General features: G+C 47.2%; 1 protein-coding gene across 1 annotated transcript in view; it reads left to right on the top strand.

Annotated features, from left to right (window-relative positions):
* RNF165 (ring finger protein 165) overlaps positions 1-20,126 on the top strand; it is a 48,998-nt gene extending 28,872 nt beyond the window's left edge. The window contains exons 2-8 of the mRNA XM_030467445.1: positions 7,907-8,216; positions 10,899-11,024; positions 15,588-15,711; positions 16,721-16,825; positions 17,345-17,440; positions 18,607-18,713; positions 19,914-20,126. Coding sequence (XP_030323305.1) covers positions 7,907-8,216; positions 10,899-11,024; positions 15,588-15,711; positions 16,721-16,825; positions 17,345-17,440; positions 18,607-18,713; positions 19,914-20,031 — 986 coding nt within the window. The 3' untranslated portion in view covers positions 20,032-20,126. The remainder of the gene's footprint in view (positions 1-7,906; positions 8,217-10,898; positions 11,025-15,587; positions 15,712-16,720; positions 16,826-17,344; positions 17,441-18,606; positions 18,714-19,913) is intronic.
* The last annotated feature ends 3,019 nt before the right edge of the window (positions 20,127-23,145 follow it).

Below are 23,145 nucleotides of genomic sequence, written 5' to 3'. Positions count from 1 at the left end.
GATCTAGTTCCAAAGAGCCTGGATGTGGCACTGAGTGCCATGGGCTGGGAACCACGGGGGGAGTGGATCAAGGGTTGGACTTGATCTCTGAGGTCCCTTCCAACCCAGTCGATTCTGTGATTCTAGGATTTCCACCACAAACCCAGCCATGCTTCACCAGCCAACACAGGCCAGCCCTTTGCCCACTGCAAGGGCTCCATCCTGACTTGGTCCCTGGTCAAGCAAGTGAAAAATGCTCTTTATCCATTGCTAATGTGTGTGAGGGGCTGCTCCTTACCTGGCCAGGGGCTGATGCTGGGGTCTGCATGGCACTGGAGGTGTGGGATGGCAGGCTGCACCCTGGGCTGGATTTTAGCTGGCTGCCTATTATTTTTGGCACGATTCTTTCCATTTGCTAGATGAAATGAGAAAGCTGTTGGCAGAGGTGCTGAAAGTGAGACAGATTCCATTCCGTCTGATAATTTTTTTGATTTTTATTTTTTTTTCCCCAAAATTCTTTCCTCCTTCTCTTCCACCCTCCCCACCCCAAACTCCTCCTCACCATGCAGTTTGCTATCCTACAACTAGAGTCAGGCAGCATGGTTATTTCCCTCCGTGCAAAGATGATGCATTTTTTTATGCAGCTGAATATGCTGTGGGGTTGTTCTGGTTATGTTTTTGTGTTTTTTTCTTTTCTTTCTTTTTTTCTTTTTTTCTCTTTTTCTTTTTCTTCTTTTCTTTTTTCTTTTTTTTTCTTTTCCTTTTCCTTTCTTTTTTTCTTTTTCTTTTCCTTTCTTTTTTTTTCTTTTCCTTTTCCTTTCTTTTTTTCTTTTTCTTTTCCTTTCTTTTTTTCTTTTCCTTTTCCTTTCCTTTCTTTTCTTTTCCTTTTTTCTTTTCCTTTTCCTTTTTATTTTTCTTTTTCTTTTCCTTTCTTTTTTTTTCTTTTCCTCTTCTTTTTTTTTTTTTTTGTTTCTTTATTTTTGTTTGTTTGTTTGCTTTTTGTTTAGTTTGTTTTTAATTTTCCAGGTGCATTGTCACATCCCGTCTCCCCTCCTCCCCCTCCCCCCCCCCCCGCCCTCTCCTCCCCATTTCCTATCATCAAATCAATTTTACTGATTTAAATAAGGGCATATTCACAAATAATTTGCAAGTAGTTAACACGTGGCTGGCAGCACCAGGCAATTAATAGCTTGTCTGTAAAGGCGGTCCACGCAAAGCTGGAGCCGCTCCCGCACTTTTCAGCCTTTCCTGGCTGCATCACACCCTGGGGATGGATGCTACCTTCCCGCCACTCTCCCATCTCCAAAGGGAATTTTAATGCACGCCCAGGGAAACAAGCTGCAGGCTGTTAAAAAACCCGGTGAGCTCTCTGCGGTGCTGGGAGAGGGACCGCGGCTGGCTCTGGTTCGGGGGCTTTATCTGTCAGGAGAGGAGGAGGGGTTGTGGTGGCTTTAATCAGGGCGAAACGCCCCAGACGTGGCGACACCAGCCCCCCCCCCAAGTCGCGACACCAGCCCCCCAGTCGCGACAGGCGGATCTACCAGGGTTGCGAAATCCGTCGGTGAGCGAAGCCAGGGCTCCCTCCGGAGATTCCCTCTCCCTCTCCACCGCGATGGGGTGGTGGTGTATGGATATCCCCAGCTCCCATTCCCACGGGACTGTGAATGCCTCCGCAATCCCTCCAGGGTCCCTTTCCCCCGGGGGAAAAACCCGCGAGCATCGCAGGCAGTTTTAATAGCCTGAGGCAGATTTTGTTTTCTTGTCGAAAGCTCCCGCAGTCCCTGGGCTGCAGCTGTCAGCTTGAGATACCTTGCCCATTAACAGGACCCCAGCCTCCTCGATCCTATTCCCCTCCACTCATAAATAGTTCTGCTTTCTGGATTTTTTTTTTAAATTTTCTTCCCATAAACGCCCCAGCATCCCCCTCTGACCTGGGGGGCATTGCAGCTCTGAGATGGGTCAGTGTTCAATGAGCACACATAGATCCCTTGAAGCCTTTCTGGGTGAAATAAGGGTGGACAGATAATTTACATGTGTGTGTGCAGAGTGAGATTCTGATGCTGCTGAAGGAGGACTCTGGTGACAGAAACGCTCAGCATCAGACTGATAAATTTCTGTGACTCAGCGTCACATAGCAGTCTGAAAAAAAAATATATATGAACTTGTCATTTCTGGGGTTCACCTGGGGGTGCAAAGGAGTTGGGAGCATTTCTTTTCATGAGAAAGAAAAAAAAAAAAAAAAGAGAGAGAGAGAGAGGAAAAAAAAAGAAAATAAAAAGCTGTGGAAATGAGAAAGCAGCACCCAGGAGGATGCAATGAGTTTTCCTGTGAGTTTCTTCTGGGTTCAGAGCCAGAGTGAGTGAAGGGTGGGAAAGTAAAAGATGTGCCTGTGAGCATCTGAACAGGTTCAACCATCCACATAGCTGCATACAAGTCTGTTGGCTTTCTAAAAACTAATCTATACCTCCTTGGTTAGAGACCGCAGCCTGTAATGGCATCTTCCAGCTAAGTGCTTCTGATGTTGGCTAAGTAGCTGCTAAGCAAGCTTCCCTGAAGGCTTCTTGGCTGAGGAGCATCTTGAGGGTGCAGTGGGGGAGATGAGGCCATGGCTGAGATGTGTGAGAATTCACACACATGTGTGGGGAATTCAGCAGAACCAGCTCCGGGCTGGGTTCTCAGCATCATGGTGTGAAACCCCAGTGTCCATTGTGGTAGCAGAAATGAGCCAGGCTGGCTGGGGCAGCTGCTGCTCTGCACCTGTGTCCTGGAAATGGGACAATTCCCCTGGATCCCTTGTGCTGACCTTGGCCTTTGGAAGTCTTGGAAGAAGCCCAAGGGGAGTGGATGTAGTGGCTACCAGAGCATCACACGAGGCTTGGTGGTATTGCTGGTGGCCAGCCAGATGAACAAGGTGGATGGGGCATCCATGACCACATGGTTCTACACCACTGTACCATGCCAAAGCCTCTTGTAGGTCAGTCCTGGCCCCAGATGTGTCAGAGGGACACGTACCTCCTCTTTCCCACCCTACAGGTAGCTTGCCCAAGACCTGTTTCACATCTCTGCCATCTTTGCATCCATGTGTTGGGCTTAAGACTTCTGCAGGGCATTTTTTTTAGAGCTGGAATAGCCAGGCTCAGCCATTAGCTGCTTTTCTGGCATAGATGAGAACAGGAGGGGTGTAAGGCAACAAAGGCTGTCCAGGATGGGACCTTCTGGTAGTTGACCAGGTTGAGAAAGACAGAAGACCTTACAAATGTGTATGGTCAATGAGGAGCAAATATGGAGAGGGAGAGGAAAGGCAAAGATGGAGGTGAAATACTGCCCTGCTCTGCTGAGAAATACCTCTGTTTAGACTCTCTCACGAAGGCAGATCTCAATGACATCTGCCCTCAGCCCTCAGTTAATGGGAGACTGCACAACCCTGAAGGAAGCTGTCTGCTTTGCTGACACAGATGTGATGCATTGCTCATCTCAGAGCTGCTGATCTGATGTTGCTCTGAGCTGCCATCATCTGCCACAGCAGCAGCATCCTAAAGGAAAGGATGAAGCAACAGGACAAAGGGAAGAATGATTTATGGCCAGTGGGCAACCTAAGAGTGAGACCAGAGAAATCTGTCCTCCACAGCTCCAGAAATGAACATCTGGAGCTACTCATGCTGCTGGGAGAAGCATGTCAGTGAGCCTCACACATCTGAGCAGACCATCTCCTCCTGACCAACAGGATGGACATGGGGACACGTGCTTCCAGGCTAGCCTTGGGTTCAAAGACTCTCAGGGTTTATGAGGGATACTGGGTTCCCCCTCCCTCTTCAGCTGGGGTTGGTTGGCAAGCATTTGCAGCAGAGACCACTGAAGCTGATAAACCTGTTAGGTGCCTTTAGGGTTAGTCATAAAAAAACACCCAAGATTTGGCTGACCCCTCTTCCTGCAAACCTGAGGAAGAAGAATAATCCTGCTGCAGGATGAGGACAAAAGCTCTGGAGCCCATAAGAGTAGGGAAAGGGTCTTTGCATATCCTCTACCAACAGTGCTTTCCTATAGCCATCACTGGAGTAGGCAGCAGGGAACGTGGCTCATGGAGGATGGAGTTAGCAGCTCTGGAGCTTGATATGCACAGTTTCCAACCTCATAGCCTTTGCTGCAGAAATGTCCTCTTAAGCTTAACTAATGAAAATGTCAGCCCTGCCATTGCTCTGGGGAGTGAAAACAAAAGCTGGACTGGGGTATTTGGACTGGCTTTTAGTCATGGATTTTTCTCCACTGTGGCAGACGTTCGTTACTTTTGAAGCCAAAGAAAAAAAACCCCCAAACCCAACAAGAAATTAAATGCATGAATTAAATTTTCTTGAAGCACTTTATGGGCAATGCTTGTTGGTTCCAGCTTAAGTGCGATCTAGAACGAAACTGCGGCCCAGGAAAGAGATGGGTGATGTGCCAGCAGAATAATAATCAATAGACACTGCTAAAGTGAGGTTTTTCCATTAAACTGGAAAGAGCTGAGTGCTTTCAAGCCAGGTTCAGGTGCTGGTCATGGCAATTACCTGGAGTAAGGCTGCCTGGATGGTGTCAGCAGGGTCATACTGGATATACCTTGTGTGTGCAAGATCAACATGGTTGGGAAGCAACCTCCACCAAGGCCCCTTGTAGCTTCATACAATGGACAGAATAGGACAAAACTTGCAAATAGATAACTCAGAAATTAAATGTTCTCTTGTGCAGAGTCATTTGTTTACCACAGCTTTCCAGGGTCCACAAGTACCACACTTGGCAAGGGTTGGCTCTGTGGCCCAAGCTGGTTGGGTTGTGACAGCTGTATCATTTGATGAGTGCTAATAAGGATAGATTTGCTTAAATATTCCCCAAAGTCTTTGCTTTGCTGTCATAATCCTCGTCAGCAATTGGATTAGTTGTAGGGAATGAACAATTACAACACAAGACAGTGAATTATGTGAAGACAAATTGATGGGGTTTGTTTAATCATATGGTCTTGGTCATATCTTGATAGTATTTTCTGTGGAGGGAAATGCCACGTTACAGCAGTAGGTACCTGGAAAAAAATTAGCAGAAAATGCTTGTTTTAATTGACTAGTGCCTAAAAAATAAGGTAAATTAACTCTCTATGCCAAAACGAGATGGGTTTGACTTTTACTTTAGGTTACATTGGCTCTGTGTGAGCTTTGCATGCTTTCCTGTCCAGATAACAGAAATATCCAGGTGTGCCCTTTCTGGTCTACAGCATAAGTCCAAGTTCCTCATAGGGAGTGTTTTCATGTGGGAGGAAACACTCCACTCAAAATCAGTGTCAAGATGATCTGCCCGCCCTCTGCTCTGTAGTTCATCATGGCTCTGGCATCAAAAGGTCTGCAAAAACAGTCTGAGACCTCCCAAGACTTAGCAAAAGGCTGGAAATCCCTGGCTAAGCTTTCACCAGGAACCTAGAGACAAGAAAGATGCAGAAGATGAGAAACAGCCTTTTTCTGCCTTACTTACGTGCTACAAAATTTGCCCCAGTAAATGTGGTGGGATATCACTAAGCTTCATTTTCTTGTGTCTTCCTAAGCCAGTTTTGTCTGAAATACACCTAAACTGCTGCCTGGTAGCTGTACTGGGGTGTGCAGAGGCATTAGCACTTTTACCTACCCTAGCACCTTGTCTTCAGGTGCCATGAAGACCTGGAGGTGTAAAATGTCTCACCTTGTTCTTGCTGTGGCTGTTTTCCTTTGGAAGGATCCATGGCCATTAGAGGCTGAACAATTCACCATGCAGGTGCCCAACAAGCACAGCAGATAGAAGCATCTCCCCATAATTCATGACCCCCATGGTTTCACCCTCATGATGAAAGAAGGGGGTGGCAGTGTCTCAGGTCAGGTTGGATGGGGCTTGGAGCAACCTGGGCTGGTTGGAGGTGTCCCTGTCCATGGAAAGGGGTTGGGAATGGGTGATCTTAAAGGTTCCTTCCAACCCAGCTAGCACTGTGGTGTTGCTCAGTGTGAGATGTGGGCAAGGGCAGCACAGGGCAGCACTTTTCATCACCCAACCTGTTGGAGATGTGTTGGAGCCAAGCTAAAAGCAGCAAATATCACCTACAGTACTGAGGGATGGGGTGCAAGGATGGGTCATGGGCCTGGGTTTGCAGCTTCATCACTGGCCAACAGTAGGTCTGATCACACCTTCTCCAGTTTTAATTAACAGGGTAGCCAAACCTTGCTGTTAGGTGGCAGCAGAAGGAGAAATTGTCACCTTAAGCTCCACTGCTCTTGGCACACGTGTTTGTCACCCACTGCTTCTCTCAGAAGGGTGCTGCTGGGGATTAAGAGATTTAAGAGATTTAAGAGATGCTGTGCGTGATTATTCAAAGTTTTACAAACCATTAGTTTCTGTAAGGTCCCCCCCTGTTGTTTCTTTTGCTGGCATCTGACTTTCTTTGTGCACCTCCTGGTTTCATATGAACAGGGACAGAATGTGCTCAGGTCAGCCTGAGATGCTGCAATGGGTTGTCCCTGCCTGCCAGCAGAAGGGAGATGTGAACTTAAGGAGTCTGGATGAAGAAGGCATCAGGGGAACATCTGGCCTGTCTTTTGTTGCTATTGTTTCTGGTTTAAAAAAAAAAACAAACAAACAACAAAAAAACCCCCAAAAATGGAGTCTTAAGGAAGTTTAGGTGCCCAAAAATCTGGGTAAAAGGGTGGGTGTCCTATCCTGGGGCTGATTCTCAGCAAAGAGGCATCTGACATCTCATCCTTCATATTGAAGCTGCCTCTTTCCCTATTTAAGAGCCAATTTTTTTGTTGTGATGCTGGTAAATGTTCCAGGAATGCAGGAATTAATGCTCCAGATTGGGCCAAGGGCCCATCCAAGCAAGGATCTTGAGGGAGGTGCAAGCCAGTGCCAGATGTTTTGCCAAAAGCCTCCTCTAAGGATATCTTTCACACCTCATTTCTTCCTCATTCCTATCAGTTTCATGCCTGGTCTCAGAGCAGTCCATGTTGTTTCCCTGCCTGCAGCTCACCAGGATGGGTTGTTGGAGGGTCTCAAACCTGACTCTTAGGGGTGGGAAGAGTCTCATTCACATCCTGAAGACATCAAGAGACAGTTTCTTGGGGCAAGGCATTTTTCCTTGGCTATGAGATGTTTTTAGGCAGGCAAAGCAATACCTTGAGTTGCATGGAAACTCAGCAAGCTTTGAAAACTTTGTTGAGCTCATAAACTCTTAAAAATGTACTCTAGAAAACAGATTTTTCTCTCTTATTCCTGTTCTAAAATGTTGAAGCTTTTTCATAGAATCACAGAATGGTTTGGCTGGGAAGGGACCTTTCAAGACCATCCAGTCCAACCCCCCTGCAGAGATCAGGGACACCTGCAACTGGATCAGGTTGCTCAGAGTCCAATCCAACCTGACCTGGAATGGTTCCAGGGATGGGGCATCTCCCACCTCCCTGGGCAACCTGGGGCAGGGTCTCAGCACCCTCATCATAGAACATTTCTTCATTATACCTTGTCTGAATCTCCCCTCTTGGTTTAAAGCCATCACTGCTAGTCCTGATTGTTACGGGCCCTGCTAAATTTTTTTGTGGCTTCACTCTTTCAGGCAGGCAAACAAAACTAAACTGAAGCAGTTTTCATCAGCACACACTTCATTCGGGGGCCAAAAAATCCACTTTGAACCCAAACGCAAGTTTTGTTTCCAATGTTTTTTTGGCGAGGGAAAAACTATTAGTCAAAATCAACATTTTTCCATGGGATCAGTGTTAACCAGCCCCGGTTCTTTTTTTAACCCTTGAGGCAGAGGACAGAAATGTAACAAACCACCAGACTGGGGTGCTCTGTCCACCACTGCCTCCCGTGACGGTCACGCTTTTCTTTTCCAGGTGCTCCTCTTCAAAGGTCTCAGCATCCCCATGATGGTCATGCTCTTCTCTTCCAGGTGCTCCTTTTCAAAGGTCTCAGCATCCCCATGCTACCTCCTGCCGGCATTTCCTGGGCCCCCAGCCTCAGCTCTCCACTGATTTCACCCTGCCTCATGGGGTGCAGCCCCAGCCCGGGCTGACCCCCCACATGGCCCCTGCTCACCACCAGCACAGTGGTCCCCTGCACCAGCCCCTGGCACCCGTGCCAGCCCTGCCCTTCCAGGACGTGGCTGGACCCTCCTTCCTACCTCAGGCCCTTCACCAGCAATACCTCCTCCAGCAGCAGCTCCTTGAGGCACAGCACCGCCGGATCATGCCCCATCCCAGGTAAGGGGTCCTTCTTCCTGAAGGATGCTGCATCAGCCTTGCTTCAGGAAAGGGGTTGTTGCTGCAAAGCCCCAGTTGTGTCTGGTGACCAAGTTGGGTTTTCTCCACAAGTTCATCCCTGTAGCCTTGAAATGCATTGGTGAGAAATTGTAGAATTGCCATAGAATGGTTTGGGATGGAAGGGATCCTTGAGATCACCAAGTTCCCACCCCCTGCCATGGATTTATAACTTCCCACAGGATCACAGAATGGTTTGAGTGGGAAGGGACATTTCAAGGCCATCCAGTCCAAACTCTGAGCAGGGACCAGTGACATCTGCCACTGGATCAGGTTGCTCAAAGCCCCATCCAACCTCACCTGGAATGTTTCCAGGTATGGGGCATCTCCCACCTCTCTGGGCAACCTTTTCCATGGGCAGGGACACTTCTCATCAGCCCAAGTTGCTCCAAGCCCCATCCAACCTGGCCTTCAACACTGCCAGGGATGGGAAGCTGTTGAAGGGAAGCTTTGAGGCTGGTTGCACCTGCAAGGAGTTCCTTTCATGCAAAGATCCAGACTGTGCTCATCCAGTCTGCCTTGAGGTCACCTATTCCTGTTATTTGTAGGAGAATCGTGGTGTCAAAACCTCGGTGTAGTGGTGAACTTGTCCTGCCTGGCAGAGACTGACAGACTGAGTGCACAAGCTACCATCACAGCTGCTGTTTGGAAACCATGTAGGAGATGGCATCCTCTTGTCTCGTTAGGTTTTGCACATGAAGAGTTTGCTCCTCTGGCTCTAGGAAGGATTCACAGATCTATGAGGGAATGGGTCCACTGACATACAGCTCATTCACTCCCAGAAGCCATCCCCAGGCTGGGCTGACGACTGCAGAAAGAATTGCTGTAACTCAGCAGAGGTGGAAATGGATGCCTGACCTTGTTCTTATTGTGTTTCTGGAGAGAGGGGTCTAGATACCATGTAGGAGAGGAGTGCTTTTTTTTTGGAAACATACTGAAGTTATTTGTGGGTTGTATCCATGGATCAAGTCCTTGCAATAAAGCTTCATTTGGAAAGAATGCTACAGACAGAAGACACTTCCTCTCCATACCCTTTCTGTTTGAAAACTCTGTGTTCTTCTTATCCTTGTTTTGTTTTGCATAAGATGGATTTTGGGTGGATTTAATGACTAGTTAATAATCAGGTAACAAATATGTGTGAGGCTGAGGCACTGATGATACAAGAGGTTATCTCTTACTCACAATCTGAATTCAAATAAAAAGCACCCACCACGATTCCACACAGAAGCTGCCTTGGTAAATGCTGTCAGGGTTCAATTTGCAAGTGGGTTGTGGCTTGGAAAAGGGCAGGAACCCCTTGCCTCATCCCACAGATTGTTCCTGAAAGCAGAGGTTTATCAGAGGAGAGTGTCAGAAACCTTACAGGCACAGGGCATGAGGTCCCAGTAATGGGATTCTGGATCATGCCTTTAAAAGTAAAGCCTCTGAGCAGTGGCTGCATGAAAAATTATTTATCTAGCAGTTTCCCGCTTGTTTTAAGTGGTTTTTTTTTTTCCTGTAGATTTACTGCTGGTTTTCTGTAGATTTATGATTTACTTCTGGTTTTCTGTAGATTTATGCTTGGACTCTGCAGCAGGCAAGGGTTGTGGGTCTGTTTGTAGCACAGACCCTGCTTCCATCCTGTGGCTCCCCAAATGTGGACAGTGATCATGCAGCACATGCTTTTCCCCTAAGTATCTCCAATGGGCAGCAATCACAAGAAGAGACTCAGATCCTCAGAAAAACCTTGCTATATTTTCTACCACTTTCATTTTCCTGCCTGAAAAGGCAGCTGAGCCAGGGGAGCAGGAGCTGAATCCCAGCCTGGTCTGTCCATCATCCAGAGAAATGTTGGCAAAGGCCAGCAAGAGTAAATTCTGCTTTCAGTCACTCCTGAGTAATCCTGTTATGAATGAGGTTCTCCCGGAGTTTATGGACTGCATGGGAAGATGAGACAACCTGCAGCTCCTTTATGATGATGGATAATGGCTGAACCAGGGACACGGTTTGTCTTGTGTGTTGACAGTGGAGAAAAAGAAAATAGTGCAAATGGCACAAAGCTTCTAAGGAAGAAGTTAATTTCCTTTTCTTTTTTCCCCCCTCTATTCCCTCGAAATAGCATCCCTTGTAATCTGAGTGTACCTTGATGCTTCAGGGGGTGATATCAGAGGTCTGAGCTCTCTTTGTGGTGACTATGAGTAAATGAGGTAGCTCTGGGTTCCTCTTCCCATAGAATCACAGAATGGTTTGAATAGAAAATGACCTTCCAAGTCCATCCAGTCCAACCCCCCAGCAGTCAGCAGGGCCATTGCAACTGGATCAGGTCACTCAGAGTCCTGTCCAACCTGTCCTGGAATATTTTCAGGGATGGGGCACCTCCCACCTCTCTGGGATACCTGTTCCATTTTTCCACCACCTTCATGGTGAAGAACTTTCCCCTAGCACCCAGTCTAAATCTACTCTTCTCCAATTGAAAACCATTGCCCCCCATCTTCCTTGACACCCGCTTGGACTTCTTCCTCATGAGAATGTATTCACAGGCCCAACCTTGTGGTTTTTTTTTTTTTTCCCTGGTTTATTAACACAGGGTTGGAACAGGAGTGGAAGGTACCAGTGGCCCCTTTCTTACTGGTTTTCTCCTTGCAGGAGGGCTCAAGAGCGCATGTCAGTTCAGCCCCACCGCCTGCATCCGAGCTTTGACTTCAGCCACCAACTGCAAACTCCACAACCCATGGGGCCCCAGCCCAGGTATTTAGCTGAAGGCACGGACTGGTAAGTCTTCCAGATTTTAGTCATATGTTGAATGAAATGTTTAGAAAGTCCCGAGGAGGCTGCGAGGGTTGGGCAACTCCATCGCAGGTCAGTGGTTTCATGGAAGCCGATGGATCAGCTCAGCAGATACAATGTGGGGAGTGTGCAGTGGGAAGTTGTCTCTGGGAGAGCCCTAAGGGTGTCCTAAAGTCTCTTTGGAATCAAAGAATCAGAGAATCATTTTGGTTGGAAAAGACATTTCAGATCAGCCAGTCCAAACCTTAACCCAGCACTGCCAAGGTCACCACTGCCCCATGGCCCTCAGCACCACATCTCCAAGGCTTTGAAATCCCTCCAGAGATGATGGGGACTCCAGCCCTGCCCTGGGCAGCCTGGGCCAGGCCCTGACAACCCTTTCAGTATGGAAATTTTTCCTAATATTCAATATATTTCCGAATATCCAATCTATCCTAATCCAATCCAAAGCAACATCGAGGCATCAATGTTGTCCATAACTCCCCATCTGTGGAAGGAAAGTGCAGTCAAATGCTAATCCTGCTGCAGGGCACAGACAGGGTATTTTTCCTGTAGACTAAGATCTCTGCCTAAACTAGATCTTCTCCACGCTATCAGCAACTCAAAAAACCCAATAGTCACAACTTTTTCTGTGGTCTAAAATAGGGTGCACATACTGTCCTTGCCCCCAAGGGTGGTGTGAATGGGTTTAATAGCTGTTAATCACTCTCACAGTGTAGTCCTTTATTCATACACTGGAAAAGCTGAGCAGGTTTTGAGCTCTTGCACAGTAAATGAGGTACTGGGCCCTACTTGGAGGAACAAGAAAATAGAAACATACTTTCGAGTTTCTGTTTGTTGGCTGAGAGAAGTCCATTCTGTGCAGTTAAGGGAAAAAATAGCCCATGAACATGCAATTAGGGACAATCCTCATGCATGTGCACACGGGGACCAAAATAAAATGTCACAGGAAATCTTAATTGTGGCATTTTCTAACATCTGAGCTCTTCACTCTTCAAAGGGAGAGTCCTTTTAACACAGGGGGGGGGTGTTCACCCCCTCTGTGATAATAATATGCATCCTAAAATATGGACGGATCCTTCTGCCATTTTCCTCTCAGGTGTTCCCATTACCGGCACCACTGTGGTCTGAATTTGGCCAGCAAGACATTGTTCAGATGAGTTCCCATAAGCTGTTCAAGCACCATCTGCATAGAGCCTTTCTTTCTGCCTCTCTTTCAGCTCAGACTGTTTAATTATAATCATTAGAAGGATCTGATAAAGCATTGCTTTGTGTTCCCCTGCTCTCTCCTTCTTTTCTCCCCCTGCATTTCTCCATCTCCCTGCGAAAACTGAGGAGCAGGGGGTGACAGAAATCATACACTGTGTGTATATATTTGGGTGACTCATTTCCCCTTGGGGCACATGTATAGTTTTGCTCAGTGACAGATATAAAACTTTCCTCTAATGTGTTACCACCACATGTGCAGCAGCAGCAGCAGCAGCGCTTGCTCGGAGCTGGTAGGCGTCACGGGAAATGGGGAAGGAAGGAAGATCTGGAGATGCTCTCATCACTTTCAGGCAGCCCAACCATGTTTAAAATCACCTGTCAATAAACTCCCACTTGGTTCTTAAACTCATCTTCTACTTTGGCATTTAGTGGTGACCATCCAGCCTGCTAACTGCATCCTGATCTTTCACTTTTTGGTTGTTGGCAACCCATGTACCATCATAGCTTTGAACCTCAAGAGTTCTGTACAGTTGTCCAGGTAGCACAGACTAGAGGTGATAGTTGGTTTTGATTTTCTTCACCTACCATGCTCTGCTTATTGACCCTCAAACCCTGGGAAAGCACCATTCCATGCAGTTTTTTGCTTTAGGCTTTTCTGTAGACCCAAGGAATCACTTCAGGAGCCTCCAGAGCTGATTTTAAGGATCCAGATGCACCCGTGCACTAGCAGTTCAGCACTGCTCTTGCTGCAGTGACATGTGCAAGATAATAATGGCTCTTCACCTCCCAGAGATCTCTTCAGTCCATGATCTCAAAGCACACTGTGGATTATCATGTCTGTTTCATAGACACGGAGTATGGGGAAGCAGAGAGAAGGTGGTCAAGGTCACACATCAGGCCAGAGACAGGGCTGGGTATGGACCCAAAGCCTCTTAATTTCCAGTCAAATCTTCCATCCTCCTGGGAACAGTCTGCAGCAACTGGATAAATACCCAGAACTGTCACACGAGCTGGAAAATCCCCAGTCCTGCAGATCCTCACCCTTGTTCTGTTCCTGCCCATCAGTTACCTGCTGTGTTTATCCTCTGCCAGATTTTATTTGTCTAGAGGACACAGACAGCACAGGGCCAGCAAAGACAGTTCCTTTTTTTGCTCCAGCTTGCTGCTAGGGGGTTTATCAGCAGGGACGCACTGCTGCCTGGACACAGCCTGTGCTGGATGAAGGATTTCTGCAGTCACTGTCCCCTCGCATTCTCGCAGGTCCTGACCTGCTGTGGGGTAAAGGCATTTCCATGGCTGCTGGAGAGCATCTCTGGGTTGCTTTTAACAAGGCCCTGGAGCTCACTTCCCCTGTCCTCTGTGCAGGGGAAGAGATGTTCAAGGCAGACAGCAAACCACCTTTGTGCTCTCATTAGCTTAGATTTGGCAAGTGTGAAGATGATGGTTCTTAGAGAGCAGGCCTGTGTAATCATAGAACCATTCAGCTTGAACAATGATCACCAGCTCCAACCATCAGCCCAACACCATCATGCCAACTAATTCCTGTCCTGAAGTGCTACATCCACATTTATTTTGAAATCCCTCCAGGAATGATGGGGACTCCAGCCCAACCCTTGCCAGGGAGAAATTCTTCCCAAGCTCCAATCTAAACCTCCAGCTCAATTCCTCTTCTCCCATCCCTTCTTCCTTGGGAGCAGAGCCCGACCCCCCCCTGGCTCCAACCTCTCTCAGGGGGTTGCAGAGAGCCAGAAGGTCTCCCCTCAGCCTCCTTTGCTCCAGGATCAACACCCCCAGCTCCCTCAGCTGCTCCTGGGCAGACTTCTGCTCCAGACCCTTCCCCAGCTCCCTTGCCCTTCTCTGGACACACTCCAACCCCTCAATGTCCTTCCTGTTGTGAGTTTGTTTGTTTGTTAGTAAATCCTTAGGGAAATTCAGGACAAGCCATTTGTTTGATGATACAGTAAATGATGCTTAAAGTAGTTCTTTCGTGGAGAGGCTCTTCAGCTGTAGAGATGAGGGACTGGCCAATAGGACTCTACCTGGGGGTGCTGCATTGGGTCTCCTCCTGTCCCCTTCACACGGCCCAGGGGAGGGGTTTATGGTAAATTGTCTTCTATCTGAAATTTGGTGGGCTTTTTTCTTTTGTTTTTTTTTGTAGGTTTTTTTGTTTTGTTTTGTTTTTTGGTTTTTTGTTTGGTTTTTTTTTCTGTTTTGGGGTTTTTTGCTTGGTGTTGTTTCGGGGGTTTTTTTGTGGTTTGTCTCTGTGTGCTGGACTGGGCAGAGCTGTGGTGTTTGCAAAGTCCTGGGACTGAGCTGTCTTACTTTTCTGGAGAGAAAATCCATGCCCAAACTCACCCCAGCTCTGCTTGCCCAGGCCAGGCTGCATGAAGAGGAGTGGGATCATCAGGGATGTCCTACTTTGTCAGTGTTGCTCCTTTGGTTGTGTCACAACATTTCCTACAACAGTCTCATCCAGAAATTCATTAAAATGATATTTTCTGCACAAACAGCAATTCTGGGCTGTTCATGGCTCACTCTGAAGCCACGTCCAGGTGAGGTGCATTCTCCTCTTTCTTGATCCTCCTGTAACCCTGGGCTGAGAGACCTCCAAGGTGAGGACAGGAACATCAAAAAACCCCAGGATAGTGCCTGGTTGTCTCCTAGTAACTACCCAGAGCTGCTCATCGATGTGTCCCTTGAGTAATTACCTAATTAATACTCAAGGCAAAATGTAATTGTCTGTCCAAGAGCACTGAGACAGGCTGCCCAGAGATGTGGTGGAGTTTCCATCTCTGGAGGCATTCAAAACTCACCCAGATGCCATCCTGTGCAACCTGCTCTTGATGAACCTGCTCTGGATGGTGGTGGGGGCTGCTGGTAGGGGAAAGGACCAGATCGTCTCCAGAGGTCTTTCCAACTCCTAACATTCTGTGATTATGTGGTTTTGTAATTGTTGGCAGTGATGGTAGCACGGGAAGAACCTGGGCGGGTTGGGTTGAGTTGCTGAGCCTGGGGACTGTTAGGAGCCACCAAAATGCTCTGAAATTAATTTAATCAGGCAGCTAATTGTGCAGGTCTTGTGCAGCTCTTGACCTTATCTAGCTCAAATGCTGACTGGCATAAAACCAACCCTGACACCCTCATGGTGGGTGAGTGCCCAAACTGGAGGGCACCCCTTTCCATGAAGCAGCATCACCCACAGCACCCCAGAGCCCATCAGTGGAAGTTGCCCCATCAGCACCACCTGACTGTTGGTGATCCCCCACACCATTTCATTGCTGTAGGGCCATGCCATGAGACCAGGCCACCCAAACCATATCTCCATCCTCCCGCCCACAGGGACCTCAGTGTTGATGCAGGACTGACCCATGCCCAGTTCCAGGTCCGTCCTGTCCCTCAGCCTTATCAGCATTACCTAGCTCGGGTGCACCATTTCCCCAGAAACACATCCTCAACACAGATGGTAAGTGAAATGCTTTTACTGAGAAATGTTTTATGCATTGTCTGCCAGAAGGCAGTCAAAATAAAGGCTGCTATCTTTCTATCACCTGTCTTCTGTGAATCCCACTTATCTCCGGCCGTGGGAGGGAGTGTCTGAAAAGGATAATGTTGCCTCATTGCACTCTGGATTAGAGAAAGGAAAGAAAAGCTCAGCTGCTCTGGAAGGATTTGGTCCATCGTGTGCCTCACCACGCTCGCAAGCTGGTCTGCAAAACCTAGGCAGGATGTGAGAGACTCAGCTGTTGTTGCTGACAGTATTATTAACAGTGGTGTAAGTGGCTCTCAGGACTCTCTGTGAGCAGAATAGTTGGCAGTAGGTTACTCCCTCACACTGGGCTAAGTCCTGAGGCCCATCCTTCATCTCCTCCTTGCTCTCCACATCAGGCTTGGTGCCACCTGCAAAGGTTTTGCATGACCTCTTGCACAGGTGGATGCAGCTTGACAAGAAGATGAGCTGATGGGGGTCATCTCCTGGCTCTTCTCCTAGCAGAGTGCTGTGCTTAGAGCTGAGCCATCCTGAGCACTCCTAATCCTTAAAGCATCCTTGGAAATCCCACCAGGGTGTTCTTTCCTCCTGCCCATAGCTGGACCCTGGCACCAGTGTACTACAGTGAGGCTTAAAGAAAAATGGAAGCTTGGATGAAGGGAAATCCATCTACTTAAAAATAAAGAAAATGCATCTTTTTGAGCTAATCCACGTTGAGAGTTTGGAACCACGATGTTTTAGATGCCACACGAATTATTGTAACAGTATATTCAGGAAAAAAAAGCGCCTGTTATTAGTTATAATTTACAGATCTATTTAACAAAATGTTGGGGGTTTTTTTAGTTATTAAAAAACTTCCAGTGGGGAAGGTGCCAGTCTGCTCTTTCATTTTTAATTTTTAAAACACTAGATTTAAATCAGGGTGCACAAGGGATTTCTACGTGGAGGTACAGGTGTCTTTACTTCTCTCCCTCACTTCTTGCAGGTTGTTCATGAGATCAGAAATTATCCTTATCCTCAGCTTCAGCTACTTGCCCTCCAGGGACTGAACACAAGCAGACACACATCCGCTGTGCGGGAGAGCTATGAAGTAGGTGTCCTAGGGACTGGAGTTGTTAGTGAATTTTTTCAGTGCTAGGAATTTGTGCGAGTTCTGTCTTCAGCTTGGCTCATGTCATAGCATCTGCACTGTGTCTCACAATGGTTTTAGTAATGATTGGGAGAGCAGGATGTTGAGTGGGTTTGGTAAAAGATGGTTTATTCCAAAGGTTTGGCACAGGTTGGTTCTGGCTGACTTCTTGTCTGTAAATGAAGTGTGTTCCAGTTCTGCAGAGTTTTGTTTCCCAGCCATCCAGTTGAGCTCTACACTAATTTCTGAGATACTGGATGTCCAGCTCTCTGCTCTCAGCCTTGAACATTTAGATACTGGTCCAAGAGTCAGGGCTCAGCTCCATCATTAAGGCACGAATGGTTTGGGTTTGATGACGGGCATTTCCATCACAGGAAATGAGGGAGGGAGGCTTGGTCTCCAGTGGGAGAGGTAGGGTGGTGGGACCCCATGTCCCAGGAGCAATGCTGATGGTGCTTTGCTGCTGTCCCTGTGCCACAGGAGCTGCTGCAGCTGGAGGACAGGCTGGGCAGTGTCAGTCGGGGTGCCGTCCAGAATACCATTGAGAGGTTCACCTTCCCTCACAAGTACAAGAAGGTGAGTGCCCTGAAACCACAGCATGGCTTTCAGCCTCTCTCAGCTGGCCAGGGGTTGTGGGCATGGAGTGGAGAGCAGGAAGGACTTTGGTGGGTCACAGTCCTCAGGGTTGGCAATCCATCAGCACCATCAATGCTCCCCAGAAGGTGGGAAGAATGTAAAACCCAGAACTGGTCCTTGAATATCTTGTGGAGCTCCCGAGATGAAGAGGTGGTGTAGCTCAGATGGTTGTTTCTCACTTCTAGGCTAGGAAGCTGCGGGCCAAATTTTCAAAAGGGTCTCAACCTTCTCCCACCCAGCGGGTGCGATTTCCCCCCTGTCCGCACCTGGTAAGAAAGTGCACACACCAAGGGGGCTTTGTGCATGCAAACCCACCCCACTCTGCATGCAAGCAACACCTGCCCCAGGGCCCAGCTGTGAGGGTGCTGGCTCCATGGTGTGTGGGAGCTTGTCTTCCCCTTCTTTTGCAGCAGGCATCTCCTCCATTGGAGCTGATCTCTCCTGCCCACAAGGAAATGCCTGTCATAGTTTTGGGTTGTGCTCAGTAGAAAATGGGAGAAGTGCTTGTTGGTGTAGTAGTTTGAGGTGTTGGTCACTCCCATCTGGGCACTGTCAAGCAGGAACATTGCATTGCCCAGGTTGGGAGTCAGCTCCTGCTGTGCTCACCTCTGGTCGCCTCTTCAGTGGGTTCAGAAAGATGATAATAACAGGAATGGATGGGGAGGAGAAGGATAAAAAATGGGGAGAGCTGAGCACAGCATGAGGCTAGGCTGGTGGCCAAGCTGGCATGGGGCACTTCCTGCCAGTGGTGGCCCTACAATGCTTTGTTGACTCCAGGAGAAGCCTCCAGTCAAGGAGACCATGGGGGCATCTCCACTGCAGGACAAAGGAGGTGGCAGTGGTCTGTGTTAGGACAGCAGAGGACAGGCTGCTCCTTGGGACACTCACCTGGCAGCCTCACTGCCACCAGGCCACCAGGGAGGAGACATGCAGACCAGCAGCATGTTGGTGGCATCTCCTCCTGGCTAGCTGTTTTGGCTGAGATGACTTCCTCAACCTGGCTGGCAGATGACACCATTATGATTTGCTTTCCTGGAACTACTCCATCTTGGAAGAGTGTTAGAAAGCCAAGTCCCAACCAAATTATGTCTTTAATCTTGCTGCAGAGAAGACCACAGGAGGGCAAAGCTGAGCAAGAGGATGGAGAGGAGTCAGACACCGACGAGAAATGCACAATCTGTCTGTCCATGCTTGAAGATGGGGAAGATGTCAGGTATGATCCTTCTGTCTGCTCCTCTGCCCCTCAATGCCATCTGAATTGTCATTATTTGGGTTAATTCTGCCAATGTGCTGGTGGGGTTGTCCCTGTTCTTGTCCTAACAAACTCACCTGGGCTGTGGCAGCATCTGGGAAACCAAACACCATTTAGATGGACACAGAAATGGGCTGCAGGTAGGAAGAGCTCTTCAGCAGTAGGAGGGCCCAGTTGTTATAGTATCTCCTGGGTCTGGATCACCTGCTTCAAGGCTGTGACAATGGGCAAATGTCATGGTTCCAGGTCTCAACCATCTGGAGCTCAGGGACATCAACATCTGAGCGTGACAGATGACTAAAGGCTGATAAAAGGAAGTGTGGCTGTGAAGTTCAGGGGAGTTTGGATTGTAGCCAGGACAAAGATGGTTTATTGTAGAGTAAGTGAGATTGCTGAGTCCTTATGGTCACAGGGAGCCATCCTGAGCCAGCCCCAAAGCCCCAGTTATCCCCCACAGATGTTCCCAGGATCTTGGATGGGTCAAATTTCTACTTGTGACCAAGGATGGGGGACAAACAATTTTGAGGGGCTGAGCTACCATGGCTGAAGGAGCTGCAGGTGGGCAGTGTGGCTGCTGTACCTGGCTCTGCTCCTCACCCTTTAATTGCCTTAAACCACCAAGAAAATCTCCCATCATCATGCAGTGGGTCCTTGTAGTTCAGAGTCCTTCCAACTCAGCTCCCTCCTCTGTGGTGCAGAGTCCCTGTGTACCTGTGAGGGTGCATGAGGAGATGACAAAGGTGAAAAGGTGAAAAAGTGAAAAGGTGAAAAATACACTGTAAGCCACGTCCCCTGGGACACAGCAGACACCCACACAGGAGTGCAGGGGACCCACCTGACTGCTAACAAGTCACAGCGGGGAAGGACCAAGAGGTCTTGGAGTTATATATAACCTTATACTCCTGAAAGGTCAAAACACAGCAAGGAGGGTAATTCATGACTGGGACAGCTCAGTTCAGGAGGGTTTTCTAAAAAGGAAGGACAAGGAGGACACCATCTCCAACCTGCCATAGCTGGAGGAGGCTGTGGGATCTCGGCAGCACTGGTGTCACTGTGTTGGTGCTTCTCCATGTTCAGAGCATCCCCAGATGTTGCTTTCTGTCTCTACACAGTCTCCTGGATGTCCTCCTCCCTAACGGGGTGATACTTCTCTCTCTGCAGGCGGTTGCCATGTATGCATCTCTTCCACCAAGTGTGTGTGGACCAGTGGCTGGCCACCAGCAAGAAGTGCCCGATCTGCAGGGTGGACATTGAAACACAGCTCAGCTCAGACAGCTGAAAAGGCTGGCTGGACACACCGTTTTCCTTACCAGGTCTTACGGCCATAAACCCTTGCAGTGAAATCTTTTTTTGCCTTCTGAGCCATTTGATTGAGAGAAAAAGCCTGGAGGCTCTTTAGCCAGGAGGAGGAGGAGGAGGGGGCAGTACAATATCTAGGGGTAGGAGATATTGCACATACGCAGGATACAGGACCAGTGAGAGGGGAGCTGGCATTCCTGGAGCTCAGAGGCTCCATGTTGCAGAAGTTTTAGTGTTGAACATGAAGGGACTAGTTGTGATAGTCTGGCCTGTCAATCCTGTACTTCATGGGGATTGTATATATATACCTCTCAACTACGTAGAAACATTTTAGGGGTCCTTTAGCTATTTCTATGGATGGCAGCTGGAGCATGTTAGCTTAAGAAATGTTGTGTTTGATACCCTGCTCATCTTGTGGTGGACATGTTGCTGTTACCTAATTTGCACCAAATATTTTTCCATAGATTCCTTATTTTGGTGCCTGATTAATACATTGCAGAGGGGGGATAAAACGGGGGCCAAGCTTCCTCACCCTGGGTGGTGGAAGAGGCGAAAAAGCAAAATCCTGTTTACAGTCACAAGGGTTGTGCTCTTTGCCTCAGCCATGTTTGCTTCCTTTCCTTGCATATACAGTGTGTTGCAAATTTAGAGAAGTTTAAAATAAAATAAAAATTTAAATTTCAAAACAGAATTGGCAATTAAATTTTTTTGATGAAGCTATAGGGAGAAGCTTTGTTCCTGCTTATCTGCTGGTGCTGGACACTCTCTGTAGGGGTGCAGTATGGGGGTAGATGCTGTTTCTTTGCTTTCTGCATCTTAACAAAGCAGTTTGGCACATCAAAATCCAAGGAAGGGCTGTCCTCAAGATTGTCATTGATTGTCTATGATGCTTTGTCCTGTGAGCAGAAAGGCTTTCTGGCTTCAGCAGCAACTGCTACCAGTGGTCCAAAATGATGGTTACTGGAGTCAGAGCCTGTAGTTCTGCTCTGGGGTAAAATAATCATAGAATCATGGAATCATTAAGGTTGGAAAAGACCACTAAGACCATCAAGTCCAACTGTCAACCAACACCACCATGCCAGCTAAACCATGGTTTTGATGCTCAAAATAGAACTGGGAGGAGATCCCTGAAGAAGTGAGCTGTTGTCATCCAAGCTCTCCCTGAATGAAAGACCTCAGAACACCAACCATAAGACCAAGCTGAAAACACTCCAAGAAACTGGCATTCACAATCAAACCCCCCCTTTTTTTTCTTTTCTTTTCTGTTTTTTTTTTTTTTTAATTTAATACTTTCTTTTTTTTTAATATTATGAGAGAAAAAAGAAATATCTGGGCGAGCAAGGGAAATTAGCTGGGAACATTGTACATTGAAAACGCTGATGTAGCAGGGGTGATTTCTGGCTCCCCTGGGCATCCATTTTGCTGAAGCCAAGTGATCCTCTACAAGTAGAAACAATCATAAATTACTGTCTAAGAGATCAAGGGATTCCCAGGAGATGTAATTGAAAAACACCAACCTCAGAGACATCCTAAAGTTCTTTTCTTTTCTTTTTTTTCCATCTGGAGAGGGAAGGGAAAGAGATGGGTGCAAGGATGCAGGAGCCCCTCTCTCGTTGTACCCATGCAGGTAGGAGTCAGTGGAAGGGGACACATGGTGGCATGCAAGAAAGATACAAAAATTAGATTTTAAATTCAATTGAAGTTTTCACACTGCAGGGGGGTTGCACTGGATGGCCTTGAAAGATCCCTTCCCACCCAAACCATTCTGTGATTCTGTGGTATTCTGTGATTCTGTGATTCTATGATCCTGTGATTCTGTGATTCTGTGATTCTATGATATATCTGCCACCCACCTCAAAGTGATGGTTTCCTGGGGGATATGGTGGTCCCAGCCCTGATGTCCACATGCCAAGGGATGCTCCATCAGTACCGGTGGAGCTTGCTCCAGCAGCAGCAGATTGAAGCAGCATTAAAAATAATATAAATATTACTAATAATATGGACAAGCAAAGCAAGGCTTTGCTAGAAAAATACACTGTAAGCCAGCCTGATCTGTTCAGGCGTGAGCTGGGGAAAAAGCAGGGGGAGGAAGGGGGAGACTGGGACCTTGGCTGGGTGGGGAGGGATGAAGGAACGCTTCTGAACTGCGTGTTTTCTTAAAGCCTATGCGAAAGTATTACTATTTGCCTAATGAACAAGCACAGTTTTTAAAAAAAAAAAAAAAAAAATTGAAAAAAACAAACAAACAAACGAACTAAAAAAATAAAACCAAAAAAAAACCAAACAACAACCAACCAACAAAAAAACCACACAAACCACAAACCGCGAACAGAACTACTCCTTTGGTGAAGAAAAGCACCAAAAAAACACCCGTGGTCTCGTGTGAGTGACTGATACCCCCAGGTGCCTGAGAATTTACAGCATCTGGAGCAACATCGGTGTGTCAGGCTCCTTTGAGTTTAAATAATTTGTACCAGTAGGTTGTGATAATAGAGTGAGCTTAACAAGAAAACGAAACAAACAACGAGAAGATCTCTAGTAACAAAACATTGATAGTTTACAGGGTTTTGTGACTTTCAATGCCTTATATTTAACAATCATAATTTATGACTAACTTGTAGATATTGTGGGTTCTTATTTAATTATTTTTATAGTTGGTTTGTTCTTTTCCTTTGCATTTTTAATTATAATTTATTTATTTAGAAATTAATACTAATTTTTTTTATTACTCCTATTACCTCATTTTTGCATTGTTTCTGGGAATGGAATGCTTTGCATGCATCGGTACTTTAAAAAAAAAAGAAACTACACATGGGGTGTGGGGGGTAATGCTTATCTTGTCAAAAAAAAAAAAAAAAAAAAGAGAAAAAAATCAGGGTGTGTGATTAAAAACTGTATTACTGTGGTGCTGTTACCTTGGATACATTCCATAAAAATGCAAACCTTTGATTCTGTATGCTGTGACTTAGTGGAAAACTGCAATATAGTGACTGTGTTTAGCACATATATATGAATATTATTTGCACTCATAATCAAACTCTGGTGATCCTTTCACTTTCATCCTCCTGCATTGAAGGACACTGCTGAGTGGCCC

This window comes from Calypte anna, chromosome Z (assembly GCF_003957555.1).
Source record: "Calypte anna isolate BGI_N300 chromosome Z, bCalAnn1_v1.p, whole genome shotgun sequence".
Classification (NCBI taxonomy): Eukaryota; Metazoa; Chordata; class Aves; order Apodiformes; family Trochilidae; genus Calypte; species Calypte anna.
Note: the sequence above shows the minus strand (reverse complement) of the source record. Positions and strands in the feature narration are given on the sequence as shown.